Consider the following 20,238-nt stretch of genomic DNA (forward strand, 5'->3'; position numbering starts at 1 on the left):
CACTTTATTTTTAACTTTTCAGTGTTTTTTTCAGGTAAATCAGAAGACTGAAGCACGGCATATACTCACCTTAGTCCATAAACACTTCTGTACTAGACTTTGTAAGTCGAATATGCCTCAAGTTCATATGTCATCTGACATTAACTATTTACTTAAAATGTCTCTCACTTTATTTTCTGGTAAGAATTGTTTATTTTCTGGTCAGGATAGGTATTATGTGGATCCTTCTTTCCAAATGAATTCCCTTTTAGTTTTTATTAAGAAGAGTAACCATTTATTCAACAATTCTTCATTGAATTCACTTACAAATATCACTGATGCAGTGGAAAACTCAGATATACAAGCTTCAGTTCTTTTTCTCAAAAGGTTATAGATTGTTAGGGAAGCTGAGGCATGGACTATAAATAGCAGTAATGCAAAATATCTATAAAGACGTAAGAGTGATGCAGATAAAGTCTTATTTAGGTGAGGGAGAGAATTTCATCTGTTTTGCAATGACATGGAATTTATGACATCAGATTTTAAAAATATGATCATTGAACATGAAGCCCAAATAAATTACTCCAACAGAAAGCAGAATTGCTGATGGTCAATGTTATTTTTAATAGGATTAGAATGATAAATATTAAATATGGAAGGGAACTTAGAGATCATCTAACTCAAATGAAAGTTTTCTTTTTCTTTTCCTTTTTATGGCTTTTAATAATTAAGAAGACTGGTGATCATGGGATCAGTAACTTGCAGGAGTATAGTTGGTTTTTGTTGGTATTAGAACTTTTACTTGGACCTTGAAACTTTTAAGTCCTTATTTTTCACTAAATGTCACTGAATTCTTACATATAAATTCTATTTGAAGCTTAATATATTTTATGATTTTGGTGATAAAGCATTATAACATTTTTTATAAAAATATTTTTATTGCTTCTTAGAGAGAAAGGAAAGAGAGGGAGAGAGAAAGATCGACTAGAGAGCAAAACATCTATCAGCGGCCTCCTGCACGCCTCCTACCTGGGATCGAGCCTGCACGTGCCCTGATTGGAATCAAACAGGCAACTTTTTGGTGCACAGGACAATGCCAACCGGCTGAGCCACACCAGCCTGGGCACAGAAATTTTTTGTTTTTAAAAAATCGGGTGTTACATTTTCTTTAGTTAAAACATTAGGAAATTGCTCATTTGGGAAAGTTTGCAGAGTTTCTTATTTATGCATTTCTGTATTTCCCCAAATTTCTATAATGAATAACATATTACTTTGAACTCAGGAAAAAAATTCTTTTAAACTTTGATGGAGTAAAAAATATGTAGATAATGTGTTTCTCCCCTTAGAGATCATACTTATTTGAATGTGTCACCATTCCATGTGTCACGTTGCAAGCATTTCCACATTTAAGATTCTGTACATATGTTATGACTGCCATAACATCTTGCCATGTGCTGGACCAGAATTTAGCCATCCCACTGCTGCTAACTTAGATATTTTTCATGTTTAAAATGCTCTGATGAACTTCGTTATCAATGTTGTTGAACATTGGATCATATTTCTGAAAATAACTTGAATATAAAGCCCTTAAAATGGTATTAGAAATTCCATTCTTAGAAGAATTCTTTAATGTCCTTTCTTTGCTTTCTTTCTCAAAGACTATGTTTTCTTAAATGATCTTAGCTTAGTAAAATACTATTTTTAAAAAATTATACATTGGTACACTATGAATTTGATAAGTATTTGCAGATATTGACATCTTTTATCCTTTAGCTGGCTACATTGAGAGACCTCAGCTGATTCGAGCAAAAGTGCCAATTGTGAAGTTCAGGGATAAAGTCAGGTAGTAATTACCTAATTCCCTTTTTTTCAGTTGCTTTAAATAATTTTTAGATATCCTTTTGATGTAGATAATTAAGAAATGTGTACTATAATGTAATAGCTTGTCTTCGTTAGTTTTTTTTTTTCTTCATTAGTTTTTGAAATTCACTTACTTTGAAATAATTTTTGAAAACGGTCTCACCAATTTTTCATTGTTAACTATGTAGTTATTCTTCTTCAAATTTTGAGTATTTGAGACTACCGAATTTAAAGAATGCATGCATATTTATATTTCAGATTTTTTTAAATGATCACTTGCCTTTTGGAAATGTAATTAATGTATTAAGAAAATATCTTAGTTGATGAAATTTTATGTGTCAAAGGGGTTGTTGTAAATCTGTATATTCTACTTGCCTGGGTTCTGAATTTCTTATGGGTATTGGAATTAGACTCTTTTAGATAATATCTGACTGAAATGTAAATATTAGATGTTGACTCTTTCCTTGATTAAAAAATGATTTGTTGTTTTCTGAAAAATAGATAGGATTCTGATGTCAGGTTTTTCTAGCTCAGTTTTATAAAAATAACATTGAAATTTAAGTGTAAGTATATACACAGCTGATCTTCATTAGTCATGGATTCCATATTTGCGAAATATTCTTGATGAAATTTATTTTGTAATCCCTCATTCCCCTAAATTAATTCTTTTACCACTTTCATGGTCATTCATAGACATGTGCAAGTTTGGAAAATTTTGAGTCACCCAGTGCGCACATTCCTAGCTGAGGTTAAACAATACGATACTTTGCCTTCTTGTTTCAGCTTTCATAACTGTCCTTTTTACAGTCTAGTTAGTGCCATGTTTTTTACTTTTTTGTGCTTTTTGTAAGTGGATTTGCTGCTTAAAATGGCCCCATGTATAGTGTTTCTATGTACAAAGCTGTGATTGTCCTCATGGGCAAAATGCATGTGTTAGATATGCTTTGTTCAGGCATGAGTTATAATGCTCTTGTCTGTGAGTTCACTGTGAGTGAATCAACAACTTATTAAATAAGGTGTCTTTAAACAGAAATGCACATAGAAATTAGTTACATATTGATCAGTTGATGAAAATGTGACTGAAGGCTTGTGGAAACATGACTTTATTTCCCTAGGAGTAATGGTTTAGTAGTCACTAATTTGCTGTTTGCAATGACTTTATAGAACATAACTACTGTGAGTAAAATCTGAATGGACTGAATCCTATCTAATAAAAGAGAAACATGGTAATTGGTGTACGACCACTACCCTTCCCATTGGCTAATCAGGGCGATATGCAAATTAACTGCCAGCCAAGATGGCGGCCGGCAGCCAGGCAGCTTGAAACTAACATGAGGCTTGCTTGCTTCAGTGATGGAGGACTCCAAATTTCCCCATCTGCTGCTGCAGGCCTCTGAGCTGGCAGTTTGAAACATAGCTACAAAAATAGAAGCTAAACAAAACCCCAGAAACCAGCTTTCAGCTAGCCGGGATCTCAGACCTGGAGTTGATACAGTTTCGATTGTAGAACCTAAACAAACCAGATACCTGCTTTCAGGAGCAGAGACCTAAGAGCTGGAGCCTCAGAGCTAAAGCTGGCTCAGAATTAAAAAAAAGGAAAAAAAGGAGCAGTTGGGAGCTTCAGTCCCAGCCTGAAAACAGCCCTCAGTCCCTCACCCAGATTGGCCAGGCACCCCAGTGGGGACCCCCACCCTGATCCAGGACACCCTTCAGGGCAAACCAGCTGGCCCCCACCCATGTACCAGGCCTCTATTCTATATAGTAAAAGGGTAATATGCCTCCCAGGACCGGGATCAGCGGAGCTGAGAGGCCTCCAGGCACCGAGATCAGCGTGACGGGGCAGCGCCCAAACCCCCTGATCCGCCCTGCTCTGTGCGTGACGGGGAGCTCCCCAACCCCCTGATGGGCCCTGCTCTGTGCATGACAGGGGGGAGCTCCCCAACCCCCTGATGGGCCCTGCTCTGTGTGTGACAGGGGGGAGCTCCCCAACCCCCTGATGGGCCCTGCTCTGTGCGTGACGGGGGGCAGTGCCCCAACCCCCTGATTGGCCCTGCTCTGTGCGTGACGAGGTGGCACCGCAACCTCCCCATCGACCCTGCCTTGAGTGTGACAGGGGGCAGTGCCCCAACCCCCCAATTGGCCCTACCCTGAACGTGACTGAGGGTGGCATCGCAACCTCCAGATCCGCCCTGCTCTGTGCATGACAGGGGGCGGCGCCCCAATTCCCCAATCGGCCCTGCTCTGAGCCCGACCAGGGGCTGCACCTAGGGATTGGGCCTGCCCTCTGCCACCCGGGAGCAGGCCTGAGCCAGCAGGTCGTTATCTCCCGAGGGGTCCCAGACTGCGAGAGGGCACAGGCCAGGCTGAGGGACCCCCCTCCCCCCCGAGTGCACAAATTTTTGTGCACCGGGCCTCTAGTACACACACACACACACACACACACATTTTATATATTTTTTATATAAATAAAAAAATACGTATTTTAAATAAATATATATTTAAATAAAAAATATATTTTTAAAATATATATATTTTAAATATATATATATATTTTAAACAAAATTTTACTTGTATGCCTGTCTCAAACCTTCCCCTTCATTCATCAAAACATCCACTCTATAACTCTGTATTGATTTTTATCAAGGAAATAAAGTATAAAGCACAAAGATATAGGGAGATAAAACAAACTAAACATAAATGAACATTAGCTAAATACATTTAAAAAAATACGTGGTTATATAAACAATTCTATACTTTTTCTATTTAAGATTATTATACAAACTTTTTATTTTTAATAACTCCATTTTATAATTTTTCTCTATACAAACTAGTAAAAATAACCCTCCACTTCTGACAACCAGAGATAACTGATGTTAACGTTTTGATGTAAACCTTTCAGTCCCTTACTATGCAAATGAATGCATGAGCTTTTAAAGCTAAAGTTGAGCCCATAGGTTTTTACTTAACCAAATATCATGAACACTGTTTATATCATTGAATATTTTCTGGCTTCATTTTTAGTGAGTTTCTGTATTTCATTGAGTGAATGTATTGTCATTAACTTGTTAGAATAAGCATTTTGTGCATAAATTATTTTCCATAAGAAGGATTAACTTTAGTATTTCCAGAAGTAGAAGTTGAAGCAGTTGCTATGAATATTTGTAAAGCATTCATATTTTTGAAAAGTTTTTAATTTTAGACTAGTGTCCATCTATGTGTTTTACCCTAGTTATAGAGAAGAAGTGAAAACAGGTTTCATTGTTAGATTTGCACAAACACAATTGAAGAATATAAATCCATTGTTACCATGTTTCCCAAAGCCAAATATGTATGTGATATCTAAACTGTTAATAATACTATCTGTTTGTATTAGTATGCATGGATAATTGAAAAATTATAAGATTTCTTTCCCTAAAACAAGAAAATCTGAAAGGGTAGATTTTAAGTTTTATGATTAAAAGCTATAGGAAGTAAAGTTGTTAAGTTTTTATTTTAGGCAGTGTTTTCATGGAAAAACTTTTTTTTTTTTTAGAGGGTTAAAACTTTAAAAAATTAAAAAAATGTTTTAAAAATGTTTTTTCAATAACTGTTGACATATGTTGTTATATTAGTTTCAGGTGTATACTCCAATGACTAGACATTATATAACTTACTAAGTGATCACCCCAGTACAACTCACACCCATCTGACACCACACATAGTTATTAGAATTTTATTGACTATATTCCCCATGACTATTGACATCCCCCATGACTATTCTGTAACAACAAATTTGTACTTCCTAATCCCTCCACCCTTTTCACCCATTCCCCAAAGCCCCCTCCCATCTGGCAGTTGTCAAAATGTTCTTTTTATATGTGAGTCTGTTTCTGTTCTTGTTTATTTTGTTTTTTTAGATTCATTTATTGATAGAGATGTACTTATTGCCATTTTGTTCATATTTTTTATCTTTTGTTTTCTTCTCCTTAGAGAAGACCCTTTAACATTTCATGTCATACTGGTTTGGTAGTGAACTCCTTTAGCTTTTTCTTGTCTGAGAAGCTCTTTATCTTATCTGTCCTTCAATTCTAAATTATAGCTTTTCTGGGTAGAGTAATGTTGGTTGTAGGTCCTTGCTTTTCATCACTTAGAATATTTCTTGCCAGTCCCTTCTGGCCTGCATAGTTACTGTTGAGAAATCAACTGACAGTCTTATGGGAGCGCCCTCGTATGTAAATAACTGCTTTTCTCTTGCTGCTTTTAAGATTCTCTGTTTTTTAACCTTTTGCCCTTTAATTATGATGTGCTTTGGTGTGGGCCTCTTTGGGTTCTTCTTGTTTGGGACTCTGTGCTTCCTGAACTTGTGTCTATTTTCCTTCATGTTAGGGAATTTTTCTGTCATTATTTTTTCAAATAGGTTTTCAATTTCTTGCTCTCTTCTTCTGGTATCCACATGATACGAATGTTGGTACACTTGAAGTTGTCCTAGACTCGCAGGGGTGGGCAAACTTTTTGACTCGAGGGCCACAGTGGGTTCTTAAACTGGACCGGAGGGCTGGAACAAAAGCATGGATGGAGTGTTTGTGTGAACTAATATAAATTCAAAGTAAACATCATTACATAAAAGGGTACGGTCTTTTTTTTTTTTTTTTTTTTAGTTTTATTCATTTCAAACGGGCCGGATCCGGCCCACGGGCCGTAGTTTGCCCACAGCTGACCTAGAGGCTCCTGCTATCCTCACTTTGGGTTCTTTTTTCTTTTTCCTATTCTGATTGGGTGTTGTTTGTTTGCTTATCTTCCCAATCTTTGATTTAATCCTCTGCTTCATCTGCTCTATTGTTAACTAGAGGCCCAGTGCACAAAAATTTGTGCACTGGGGGGGGAGGGGTGTCCCTCAGCCTGGCCTGTGCCCTCTCGCAGTCTGGGACTCCTCAGGGGATGACCACCTGCTGGCTTAGAACTGCTCCCCGGTGGATTGGGGCTAAGCTGGCAGTCAGACATCCCTCTGGCAGCCCAGGAGCCCTCGGGGGATGTCCACTTGCCAGCGGGGAGCAGGCCTCAAATGATGCTGTAATTTCAAATTAGTTGAGAGTGTATAACTTAGTGGGATAACTTGTCTAGAAATGTTTTTGGTCACATTTTCTTTTTGTCTGAAAAAGATTGGATTGCAAAACTTTAAATTTCTTCTGTTAAAGGATAATTGGAGTCTTACCAATGTATTATGAATCTTTTCAACAGTAATCTCATTTTATATTTTTAAAACACTAAATCATATTCAAATGATATACTGAGTACATATTCATTCTTATTTCTTTAGTGCTTCACTTTATGGTCTTGGGCCTTTGGGCCCATGCTATTTTTACATCGTTGGACTTGTGGATATACATTTATTTACTAGTGAGGTAATTTAATTTGTACTGAGCTAACGTTTTTCTATTTCTTTTTTTAATAGTTGTGTGGAATTTGACTTGAATGTAAACAATATTGTTGGAATAAGAAACACATTCCTTCTCCGAACTTATGCATATCGTAAGTTTTTGTTTAGTTCCAAATAATTATCAGCTTTTCATTTATTTGTCATTCTTTTTTCCTTTTTAAAGATGCTTGCAGTAAATACTGACATCTCTTTGTTTTTATGTATAATGTCTTATTATATTATATGTAAAATATATTGCTTCACTAAAATTATATACTACCAAAGTTAAAGGTCAACAAGATGAATTTTAATAATTAGCAGTTTTTAAAAAGGTAACTGCTTTAGAAGTAAGATACATTTATGGTGAATACTGTTTAATGCACAGGGAGGCGGTACTCTTTTTATTAGCATGGAGCTGGGAAATTATGGAAACTTTCAAAAGAAACTGTAATGTCTTCTTACAATTTTTAAGTTTTAATTTTACTTTCAGTTGAAAATCGAGTTCGTCCATTAGTACTGGTGATTAAGAAGTGGGCAAGTCACCATGATATAAATGATGCCAGTCGTGGTACTTTAAGCAGCTATAGTCTTGTATTGATGGTTTTGCACTACTTACAAAGTAAGTATTATGGATTTTCCCCAAATTTTAAAACGGAAATGCAGCTAAACTTTATTATAGTGTCTTCCCTATTGACCCTACTTCAAATAGTATTGTTTTAAACATTTACATCTAAGGTCCATTAGACCATATTTTCTGTTTTGTTGCTTTGAATACTTGCTCTAGAAATGTTACTCCCTGGAAAGCATTAAAAAGCAGTTTCACGGTGCTTTTATTTTTCTGACAGTTTTCTGTATTCACTTTTGTATTCAAAGAACTTTTCACCCCTGTATTGTGGAACCATTTTCTTGAGGCAGATGAATGAATGTTTAGAAGGCCTATAAAAATAAACTCACATACCAGTCATCCTGTTTTTTATTTTTCACTTGAGATAGGAATGAAATTATTTTCCTGTTGGTCAAAGAAGCTTTTATTCCCTGTGAGCTGGTATGGAGATAGGGTGAAAACTTATGTTATTGTAATAGAAGACCATTTAACAGGATGTCTAGGATCTGATCTGTTCTGAGTTAATGTTATTGCCACAGTTTAGAAAGTGATGTTGTAGTATTTATGTTCCTATCCTTTGACTCAGTAGTTCTATTTCTAGGAATTTATCGTAAAGTAATAATCAGGGGTGCGTACATGGATTTATTTATAAGGCTGTTTTTCATAGTGTTTGTTGAAATAGTAAAAGATTAGAAATATACTAAGTTTTTAGGAATGTGGATGATTAAATTAATTATAGTATATCCCAATGTGAAATGTACACAGCCACTAAAAATCATGTTTTTTAGATGTTTAATGATACAAGAAAAGATTCAGGATTCACTAAGTCATATACAACATGACACCAAATTTATTTTAAAAATTGTAACTAGCCCTGGCTGGTGTAGCTCTGCGTTTAGAGCATTGGTTCGTGCACCAAAGGGTTGTGGGTTTGGTTCCTGATCAAGGCCACATACCTGGATTGGAGGTTCGATCCCAGGCTCTGGTCAGAGCTGGTGCTGGAGGCAACCAATTGATGTCTCTGTCTCTGTCTCTGTCTCTCTCTGTCTCTCTCTGTCTCTCTCTCTCTCTCTCTCCCCCTCCCCCCCCCTCCCATTCCCCCCTTCCTTCCATTCTCTCTAAAAATCAATGGAAAAAATATCCTAGGGTGAGGATTTTAAAAAAAATAATTATATTTGAGTTCGTATATATATTCATATGTATAACAAATATTGAAAAGGTATGTGCCAAAATTTATCAGGTTACTTATGGATAGCAAGATTTGTTTCCTTTATATGTGACTGTAATTGTAGATGTTTTAGAATATATATTAAATAAGAGTGTTTTTATTTGAATGATGAAATCAGGTGATTTTTTTTTACTTGGTGAGACAAAATAGTTAAATGGATCAAAGTTTTATGAATCACTTATCAGAAAAAGCTAATTATAATATATGTATTTTTATTACTAATTTGAGATATACATTAATTTGATGACTGATTTGCTCCTCTAGTAGGATTTGAAACATATGATGTTAGCTAGCTGTTTTAATACTACTTTACATATCACTAATCATTTTGTGTCCAATTTTACAGTTCAATCTAAAACACAAATTACTTTTGAGGCTTTTTTGTTGTTAATCCTCACCTGAGGATATTTTTTCCATTGATTTTTAGAGACAGTAGAAAAGAGGAAGGGGGGATGGGAGAGAGAAACATTGATGTGAGAGAGACACATTGATTGGTTGGCTCCCACATGTACCTCAACCAGGTACATGCCCTTGACTGGGAATTGAACCCTTGACACTTTGGTCCCAGGCTGACGCTCTACCACAGAGCCACACTGGCCAGGGTACTTTTGATGCTTTTTTAGTGAACTCTGTACAATTCACAGTTATTAAAACTTGAAGAGATTAGAAATATTTCTTAATAAAATTTAAAGAATAATATGACAAACCTCGTATCACCACCTACTGTCTATTCATAATTTTTTAGTTATAGTGGTGATTTAAAAATTTGAATTGACTAAAGCATTTAACATTCATGAACATCCATATGTGCCCTATTTCTTCATGCTCAGTGTGTTACATTATACTTTTAATTTGATGATCTTCTTTAGAATAATGTACTTTAATCACAGATAGCCCAAGGTGATTTTGTAAGGAAGTTAAAAATTTAAACATAGTATTTTACTAGTGTGATGAAATTATGTTAAAATTTGGTTTAGATATTGTCAAACATACTTTATTCTTGACAGAGTGGTTCCATTTACTGAGTTGATTTGTAATTAATGTACTATCATCAACCATTTCTAGGTTCTAGGTCTTCGTTAAAGGACATCAGCAACTCTGTCCTTTGGCAAATTTAAACCATTCCTTGCTAGAAGAAATTAGAGGCATTGAAATAAGTAGTTGCTTTTGTTTCATACAAGAGTCTGCAAGGTGTATTGAGCAGTTCAAGGTCTACCATAATGAACTAGTGTTTATGATTTTAGCTAAGTTATTCTACCTCTCTGGCCTTAATATTCTCATTGATACATGAATAGTTGGATTAGATGACTTTTAAGTTACCTTTAACTTCTTAAGTGCTTTAATATTTTTTCTGCCAGGAACAGATAAAGGAAACAGGTCCTCAGTATGTAGAAAGGTTGAAAAGATTAAAAACACTTCCTAGAATGAGTTTCAGTAGTCAGTAATAGACTACATATATGAGTAAATAACTGCTACAGTACACTAATTGCTTGTTATAACTAGTGTTCTTAAATCTATGTTTGTCAGAGGTTTACTGAATGATATTTCTGCCCCCAAAAGCTTCCAGATTACTCTTTGTCTATTAAAAGACCTTACTTAAACCAGTGGTTAGTATTTGTATTACTCTCCTAGCATTCTAATTATGATTCTAGAATGAGATAAACTTAAAAAATATTCTCTGTAACCTTTTCTTCATCCTCTTTAAATTACAATTTTAATTTATTATGAGAATTCAGTAGGAAAGGAATTTAGGTTTTTAATTAAGAAAACTAACTTCTAATAAAATTTTCCAATTTAACTTCTATATTATAACAACAATTATTAGAAAGCCATGAAAACGTTATACAAATATAGAGACTTTTAGAATTAAAGTGACTAGGGCTTGAGTTTATTTGTAGGGTCTTCTATTTTGTGCATTTGAATGCCTCTGGGGAAGATGTAACCTTGTTTTCTAAGTGATTTTGGTAAGTAATGTGTAAGTTTTTTCTGATATTCCAGTCATACACTGTGAACATTTCAGAGTATTCTATTCCAGTTTTCAACTTGGGAATGAAGCATGATACAGGAGGGAAATTTAAATACTATGTGGTAGAAATTTATGCATTTATAAGCATAGCTGGAGACCTAAGTTGACCATAATGGTTGATTATATATATATTAATGTATTCCAGAAGTCATTTAAAAATGTTTTTGCTAAATAGCCAGTTGAAAATGAATTAAAGATTATTACTAAGTTTATTTAATTATATGCATTGTATTTCTAATCCTTAAATTATCATAGTTTATCATATGATACTATATTGGTCTTTAATCTTAAAGAAGTCTATAAATATATTTGTATTGTGACATAAACCATTATAAGTTTTTTATTATGTTGTGAATATTGGGAACCTTGCCTTTAATGTCATTTACTGTATAATGATGTGAAATGACTGTTAATGAATTTAGTGAGGTTGGATTTGGGTAAAACTATTGAAGGGTGAAGAATGACAATTAAAAATATAGTAGCATATGAAGATAATGATTGCTTTGTATGAAATTTTATTTATAGAATGTTGGTTCAAATCTGATTTAGATTTCTAAAATTGCTGAGGCTTTCTTTTAAAAATTAAGTAATGCAGTTGAAGATTTTTTTTCCAGTTTCTTTTCTTCAGTAAATCAGTTTCCAGAAACTATCTTAATTGTAGTATTATTGTTTGTTAGAAGAAATTAAATAATAAAGGCATAATTGTGATAGAACCGTGTTGGACTGTATCATTGGACTATACTTAAATTTTTTTGATAGCTACATTCATCTTAACAATGTCCATTTAATATCTGTAGAACAATTCTTGTCTTGCTTATTTTGTGTGTTTGTGTGTCTGATGTTGGATCTAATGATGTGTGTCTATTTATTGATGGCTTATTCTAAAACCACATAAGGAACATTGGTTTACATTAAAATATGCACAGTTTATTAACAAACCTTAAATTGCCAACTTAGATATATTGTGAATTAAAATTTTTAGGAATCAGAATTAACTTCACAAAATATATGGAAACTGTTGACTTTTAGCAGAAACCCTTATAGTTTCATATCTGAGGGCCTTAGCTGACAAATTATTGTTTTGTAAAATGAATTACATGAATCATGGAAGCTTTAAACTTTCTTTTTTTATAGCCCTACCTGAACCCATCCTTCCATCCATCCAAAAAATATACCCAGTAAGTGTTTCTTATAAATTATTATAATACATAATGTGACCAGTATATGTGGGACTATTTATGTAGTGTTAATGTAAATATAAAAGTAGTAATAGTTACATAACCTTCTAAGTATTGATAACATTTTCTCTATAGACTGAGGCATTGGCCATTAGAACATTAAAAATGTTTCATATACTTTTTCAGAAGACTGATAATTTATTTTATTATTGGCAGATAATCTGGTCATTTTTTTAATGGTGGAATTTTGTGCATGAAGCTCATGATTATCCCTAATGGGAGTTAAATTAGCCCCATTTGGACTCATTCTGGTTTTCTTAAAATACAGTTTTACAGCATTTCTTTAGTTAGTTAACTCAGAAGTTTTTTGTCCAATGTATGTATATTTTGAAAGCAGGGGGGAGAAATTAAGAAATTGAACAATCGGATAATCATTGTATCTTTCATTTGATTTTATTAAGTAATAAAGCAAAAGAGGTAACAATAGTACTCTATTTTTGTGTGCATAATAAGAATCCTACTGAAGCAATGAACTGTACCTACTAGAAAAAGTTTAGTATGTTCTCCGTTTGAGTTTAGAGAAACCTTGGTAATGTACATATTTGCAATGTATGTGAATACTTTTGTTCCGTTTTTTGTGTTCTTTCCAGAATTCTCTGTTGCCTTGTTTTATAGTCCTACTATTTTTGTTTTCTTCCATAGACAGCCTTGTTCCTGGTTTTATTTGAAAATATTATTTAAGCTACTTGTTTAGAATGTTTGACCAACCTACTGAAACCACATAATTTTTACCTGTTAGTTTTTTAAACTTACTAAGTGGTCATATTATAAAGAAAAACATAGTATCTAGCTTTAGTGGTCAGCATTCAAAGAACTTACTTATTTTGTATGTATCACAAAATATAATAAATACACTTGACATAGAACCTAAATTAAATACAATTTAATCCTTGATAATTGAAAAGAACTGATCTTGTTTCTGAACCTCATTTATTGCAATAATTGCAATACATACATGCAAGGTGCTGGGTAATGAAAGGTTTACTGCAAGAGAGCTTTGCCGTAGTGGGACTTCCTAGTTTGTGGTGGGCCATCTTCTAGAGGACACATTTATGACAACAACCTTTTGGCATTTGTATATCTTATTTTCCTCCTTTTAAAAACTAAATTCTGCTATATGAAGAACTATTATAATGAGTTCCCAATAGTACTAGGGTATGCTTTTAAACATGAAAAATGAAACAAGCTTTCACTGAATACCTTTGAAAAGACAAAATACTTTGGTGAAGATTTATTTTTTTTAAATGACAATGAACCGTGGTTGACATGGCTCAGTTGTTAAGCATTGATCTATGAACCAGCGGGTCATGGTTCGATTCCCAGTCGGGGCACAAATGATTCTTTCTCATCATTGATGTTTCTCTCTCTTTCTCCCTTCCTCTCTGAAATATATTAAAAAATAAAATGATACTAAAATTATTATTTTAAAGTTGACATTACTTAAATTTTTAAAAGCATAAGGAAGTTAATTTTGAAATAATACATTATAAGTTTTAGGACCTAACTGTACTGCATTACTATATAAATGTACAGTTAAAATAATGATGATGCCTGGCATATATTAAATTATGAATATTTAGGTAATACTATTGCTGCTAAGGTTTACATACATTATGTTATTTAATCGTTATAACAACCCTATGAGTACTATTTTCTTTATATTATAGATGAAGAATCTTTGCCAAGCTGGGTAACTTCATTTAATTAATAGAAGAACAACGTTTCAAACCTAGGTGGTCTGACTCCAAAGTTTATGCCTTAATCACCTTATTATAGTACTCATACTTTATGTTAAATACTTATTTATATTGATTTCAAAACTTTAAAAATCTCACTAAAATGTGATATAATGTAACGGAAATTTAGTGATCAGTTTTCCAACATACATCACCATATTGGTGGTGACCTGTATACAATAAAGAAAGCGTGGTAGAACTTCAATATATTATTCAGTTCTTTATTCAGGCAAAACTCTACTTACTCTGTATCTACTTACTCTTTACATCTACACATTTTTTTAAGGAAAAGTTACCAAGAAAAAGTTTAGCCAATCTAATTTATTCCAGAAGATCTTTAATTGTCCAGATTTCAAACTTTGAAGATAAAGTAAGAAATTATGGGCACAGCTTCCCATAATAGAATATGGCAGAAGATGTTTTTGCCATATTGGCAGACAATTGTATTGACAAAACAGTGAAACTTTTCAGATGTTTTTCAAGTGATTGCCTTTCAAAGTTTTCCTTACCTTGGCATTGATTGGAGAGAAATGGAAAATATGTATCGTTAAAAATAGCAGCATTTAAATATCATTTAGAATTGATTCATTACACATTTGGTTATGAGAAGCCCAAAATAAGATATAACCTTAAAATGTAATACAGCCCTAGCTAGTTTGGCTCAGTGGATCGAGTGTTGGCCTGCGGACTGAAGGGTCCCAGATTCGATTCCAGTCAAGGGCACATGCCCTTGGTTGCGGGCTCGATCCCCACTACGGGGCTTGCAGGAGGCTGCTGATTAATGATTCTCATCGTTGATGTTTTTCTCTCTCTCTCTCTCTCTCTCTCCCTCTCCCTTCCTCTCTGAAATAAATAAAAATACATTTAAAAAAAAGTAATACAAATGCCTTTCCAATAAAAAAGAACAAAATAAAACTCCCCACATAAAAAACAAACAAAAAGTCTTCTCTACATTAAAAAATGAAACAGTAGTAATCCAAAAATCATCATCATATATAATAAAAGGCTAATACGCAAATCGACTGAGTAGCCGAATGACTGTTTGCTATGATGTGCACTGGCCACCAGGGGGAAGACGCTCAATGCAGGAGCTGTTCCCTGGTGGTCAGTGCGCTCCCACAGGGGGAGTGCTGCTCAGCCAGAAGCCCCAAGCTGGGCCAATGCCTGGCGAGTGCAGTAGCAGAGGCAGGAGCCTTTCCTGCCTCTGCGTATCAGTTGGACATCCCCGCTGAGGGCTCCCAGACTGCAAGAGGGTGCAGGCTGGGCTGAGGGGGACCCCCCCCCCCCAAGTGCATGAATTTTGTGTATTGGGCCTCTAGTAAATGTTATAACCCTGTCTGGGTAGCTCAGTTGATTAGAGCGTCATCCTGATATGCCAAGGTTGCAGGTTCAGTCCTTGGTCAGGGCACATACAAGAATCAACCAGTGAATACATGAATGAGTGGAACAAATTGATGTCTCTCTCTCTCCCCCTATCTCTCTAAAAATCAATAAATAAAATAAAATAAATAGATATTACTATATATTGTATCAGTTAAGTTGCTTTTTCATGAATTTAAGTTGTAATTTTAAGGATACCTTTTTTTCCCTTTCGGCTCTTTATGTGCTTTCTAATACATTAGTGTAAATTCTACCTACCCCCATCATGTCCAAAATAGCATAACTGCAGTGGGGGAGATCCATTTTGAAAAAAATCTTAGATGAAATTTTTCTTAAAGCAGAGAATTTTTCTGTAATGTGAACCAAAAATGGGTATTTCTTAAGGTTAAATGGAATTCCTATTGACTAGTACTTGTAGCTTCTTTTGGATTTTGATATTTATCTATCTATCTATCTATCTAATCTATCTAATCTACCTACCTATCTATCTATCTATCTATCTATCTATCTATCTATCTATCTATCTATCTCCCTCAGTATGTATATGGCCCTTTTGTATATGACTGTGAAAAAGAACAGTGGAGCTAAGAGGAGACTGGCCAAATTGGTCCAAGGTCATTCAATCATTTGTATAGACTAGGTCTCACTATTTCAGTTTTAATCTCACAATTGCTGATACTTCTCTTTAAATTACTGAGCAAAATAAAAAATTTAAAGGAAGTTCAAACTGTGTTAAATTTCAGGTAAGAAAATAACTTCTGTTTTAGCATCAGTTCATAAATTATATGCTTACTGTGCTAGGTGCTAGAAATCAAAATTAGTAAGTAGTTTTCAGAGCTGAAGGTATTAAACAGTGACCCACTTTTATTTTCCTTGCCACTTGAACTTGTTACACTTTTGTCTTCAATTTCCCAGAAAGTAATATTGAAATTTTACAATTTTAAGTAATGTCCTAAGTCCAATTTTTTACACATAACAATTAAGAGACAAAAGGTGGTAGAGGCAGTATACCTGCTCTTCCTTCTGCTTTTACTCTTTATTATAAATTGAGGCTTCTTTCTTATTAGTATATCTACTTGTAATACTAAATATGTTAGAAGTGGAAAGGGAAGGGTCAATTTAGGAGTCCCAACATTATGAATTGTGGTTTTGGAATAGAGTTTTCTTCTGAGGGAATCATTTTCTGGTGGTTAAAAATTATTGATAGAATCTATAATAATAAAGGGTAATATGCTAATTAGACTGGACGTCCTTCTGGACGACCTTTTGGACAAAAGCCAGGGCTGTGAGGGAAGCGCAGGTCCTGGGTGCATGCTGGCAGCCAGAGGGAAGCCTGGTCCCAGGTGGCAGAGGGAAGCCGGTGTTGGCAGCCGGGGGAAGGAAGGCCTGCTCTTGCACAAATTTCGTGCATTAGGCCTCTAGTTATAGATAATGGGGTAGAGGAGGGAAGCTTAAAATTTTCTTGCTCCTTAATTTTTTAGTGATGATTTTTGATGACTACCATTAAATAGATGCAGTACCCTAATTCTCTGTATTACAACGCAGTTATCTTGAGTTATTTAGACATTACTAATTTAATCGATATCAATAAACCCAAGGTTGATTTGTTAGAGTTGGGAATGTTAAGTGTAGTTGTCATTCTGCTGCCTTAGCCAATAGCTTTTTTGAAAAAAAAAAAAAAAAAAGTATTTCTATTTTGATGACAACGGGTAGTATAGAAAACCCTTCTTGAGGGCACTGCAAACTACCTTAGGAAACATTTTCTTTTTTATTTGTAAGTAGTTTTAACAACCAGCTGTCCTTTCCCTACTTTTTCAGATCCTGGATTAGGGCAAGCAGCCAGTTGCAAAATTGGAGTTTATTTTTTAGCAGTGAAAAACAAGATTATTTACTAAATTCTTTTATTTTCAGGCATACAAATATATACTTCTTGAAGCTGTATAGTTCATTTAGTGTGTTTCAGAGCCAGAACTTGCTGCTATTAGAGAAAAGATTAAATATGAGAATGAATGGCATACCATAGGCAAAAAGAATAAGTACCCATTAGTATTCTTTCTAAGAAGGGTGCTGTTTAGTCCTGGATTACAAGCAAATGAAAATGAATATTTATGAATATTACGGTAAAAGTTTGCTGAATATTGCTTGCTGGTATTTTCCTTTCTTCTGTTCCCTGTCCTCTTTGTCTTTTCAAGTTCAGTTCATGTTGGATGTCTCTCTTCTTTTCCCTCTAAGATACAAAATAAAAATTTTTTAATTGGTATAGGTACTATTTATTTATTAAAGTTATTTTTATGGCCTTTGAGAGAAATTTTAACTGGCAGTTAGAAAGAGCTCTTTTACCTGGTGCTTGATATAACCTCTATAAAGTGCAACTGCTTCTTATAGAAATAATTAAAAAGGAGATACATTTGTAAAGGAATCTCTCTGTTATTGCATGGAGTTTCGGCATGTACAGTAACATTTTATTTATGAGTTAGAAAATCTTTGCTAGTGATCCATTGTTTGTTATATCTCAGCCAAGGATTAGAATATCTTAGATTTTCAGGTACTTTCTGGCCTACTCCAAACACTGGTAAACGTACATGTAAGAAAATCTTCAAATTTCCAAAATACCAACATAAAAAAAAATTTCTTCTCTCTTTTTCAGAGCACTTTATTTAGATCAGGATTTATAAAGTTTTTAGTGTATGTTTTAAATGGCTTTACATTTCATCCCCTTTTTTTCCTGACAGGAATCTTTTAGTCCTGCTATACAACTGCACCTTGTACATCAAGTTCCATGTAATGTTCCTCCTTACCTCTCAAAGAATGAATCAAATCTTGGCGACCTCTTACTGGGCTTTCTTAAGTATTATGCTACGGAATTTGAGTAAGTGAAACCTCAAATTGTATTTATTGATTTTTATATAAGTGAATGCTACAAATTTGGTTAAAAGGTTATTTTTGTCAATTTCAATGCTGTAAACTTGTCCAGAAATGTATAATTTATAAAAGTTAATATCTAAAGATTAATTATTAGATACTAAGTAGATTTCATATTCCTAGCTAAAAAAATTATAGCTCACTAAGCCCAGTTTTAGTTGCTTTCACTAGTGATCCCATTTTATGTTTAGCTGCCTCTTTTCATAGTAGGGCCTGAATAAATGTTTATGTTGGTCATATGTAGGTACTATATCATTTGGAACATCTATTTTTTAAATATTGAAAATTTGTAGTAAAAAACACAGCTGTGACAAATTGGAAAAATATTTACTTAATACCTGATATCTGAATTTAATAGTTGTGGTATATGATATACAGAGCAAGGAATAATCCTTTTCCATGTTTTTTGTTGACAGTAATGTGTAAATATGAAAGATTAAAGTATATAATCAGACTGGACATAACTGAAAGTTCTTATGGGAGTTCTTAGTTCATAGAATAGGATTAGGGGATGTTTGCAACTCTTCTGATTAATTTAGAAAGCTTGAAGGAGAAGGAGAAAGGACTTAGGAGTTATACAAAATTAGAGAAATACAGTGACCACAGAATCCCACACTGAAGAGGTTTGGAGAGGGTATAATAATAGTAAGAGTAATAAGTTGCTATTACTAAGTGGGGTAAACATTCTAAACAGGTTATATGTATTATCTCATTCAGTTTACATTATCACCATATAAGATGGTATTATATTACGTCCATTTTACCAGTGAGGCATATAAAGAGGTTAAGAAACTTGCACTAAGATCACACAGCTTGTAAGGGGAGTATTTCAAATAGTTTTGATTGCAAAATTCACACTCTTAACTATGATACTTTACCACATGTTGATATTGTCTTATGTACTATGATGTATTAGCTTTAAAGAAAATTGACTTCTATGTGATGATTTGAAACATAGGGCGTGAAAGATGAAATGTTTTTTAAATTTCTCAAAGTAAAGCTTATACCAGACTGTTGAACCTGTTTAGTTAAAGTTGTTTCTCTAGTACCTAGTTCAGTGCCAGATAGTGGGTACTTGACAAATATTTATAAATAAATAAATAATTTGAAGCATAAAGTAAGATTGTAGACCTGACTCAAAGATCCTTAAGATTACTAAAATTGCTGAATAAGGTTAAGAAAAGGAGTAGGAAAAGTGCTGGAAGAAAGGAGTTCAGTAAGAATGAAGTTATGATAGTCCAGGTTAAAAATGGCCTACATATAAGTCCAGGCAACAAGGATAAAAAGGAAGGAGGCTTCATTAATATAAAGATGAAGAAAGATTTAAGACTATATGAAACATAGGACACTGTAAAGGTTACTCTAGAGTTCAGATATTGGAATAACAAAATAGCTGATATTTAGTGAATATTTCTTTATTTCGTGTCCTTTTAGAGCAGTGGTTCTCAACCTTCCTAATGCTGTGACCCTTTAATACAGTTCCTCATGTTGTGGTGACCCCCAACCATAAAATTATTTTTGTTGCTACTTCATAACTGTAATTTTGCTACTGTTATGAATCGTAATGTAAATATCTGATATGCTATATGTGTTTTCCGATGGTCACGACCCACAGGTTGAGAACCACTGCTTTAGAGTATGCTAAGTGATTCCCATGTATTACCTCACTTAATCCTTAAAATAACCCCCTGTCAAGCTTAGGGGGAATTTGTGAACCTTCTCATGTCAATACAGCAGATAGTGAGAAAACTGGGGCCTGACTACAAAACACACTCTAATTTGTTAGACCATATTGGCATGGTCTGTTATGTCATATAAATTAAGGCTTGGGAGAAGTTTGTAGAGGAAAAGGATACACATAGTAGAAAGT

General features: G+C 34.1%; 1 protein-coding gene across 11 annotated transcripts in view; it reads left to right on the forward strand.

Annotated features, from left to right (window-relative positions):
* TENT2 (terminal nucleotidyltransferase 2) overlaps positions 1 to 20,238 on the forward strand; it is a 44,966-nt gene that overhangs the window by 16,020 nt on the left and 8,708 nt on the right. For 2 of the 11 annotated variants that reach the window (XR_004967482.1, XM_036308816.1), the window contains exons 7-12: positions 23 to 179; positions 1,753 to 1,822; positions 7,271 to 7,347; positions 7,725 to 7,853; positions 12,227 to 12,270; positions 18,179 to 18,315. Coding sequence is in view for 9 of the 11 variants with exons in the window: in XM_036308816.1 (XP_036164709.1) it covers positions 23 to 179; positions 1,753 to 1,822; positions 7,271 to 7,347; positions 7,725 to 7,853; positions 12,227 to 12,270; positions 18,179 to 18,315 (614 nt within the window). In the remaining 2 variants the exon portion in view is untranslated. Of the gene's footprint in view, positions 1 to 22; positions 180 to 1,752; positions 1,823 to 7,270; positions 7,348 to 7,724; positions 7,854 to 10,945; positions 11,031 to 12,226; positions 12,271 to 18,178; positions 18,316 to 20,238 lie in introns of those variants that run through there. The other 9 variants (XM_036308818.1, XM_036308823.1, XM_036308819.1 and 6 more) reach the window with 7 other exon arrangements.

Source organism: Myotis myotis, unplaced genomic scaffold, assembly GCF_014108235.1.
Source record: "Myotis myotis isolate mMyoMyo1 unplaced genomic scaffold, mMyoMyo1.p scaffold_m19_p_5, whole genome shotgun sequence".
In the NCBI taxonomy this organism is placed as follows: Eukaryota; Metazoa; Chordata; class Mammalia; order Chiroptera; family Vespertilionidae; genus Myotis; species Myotis myotis.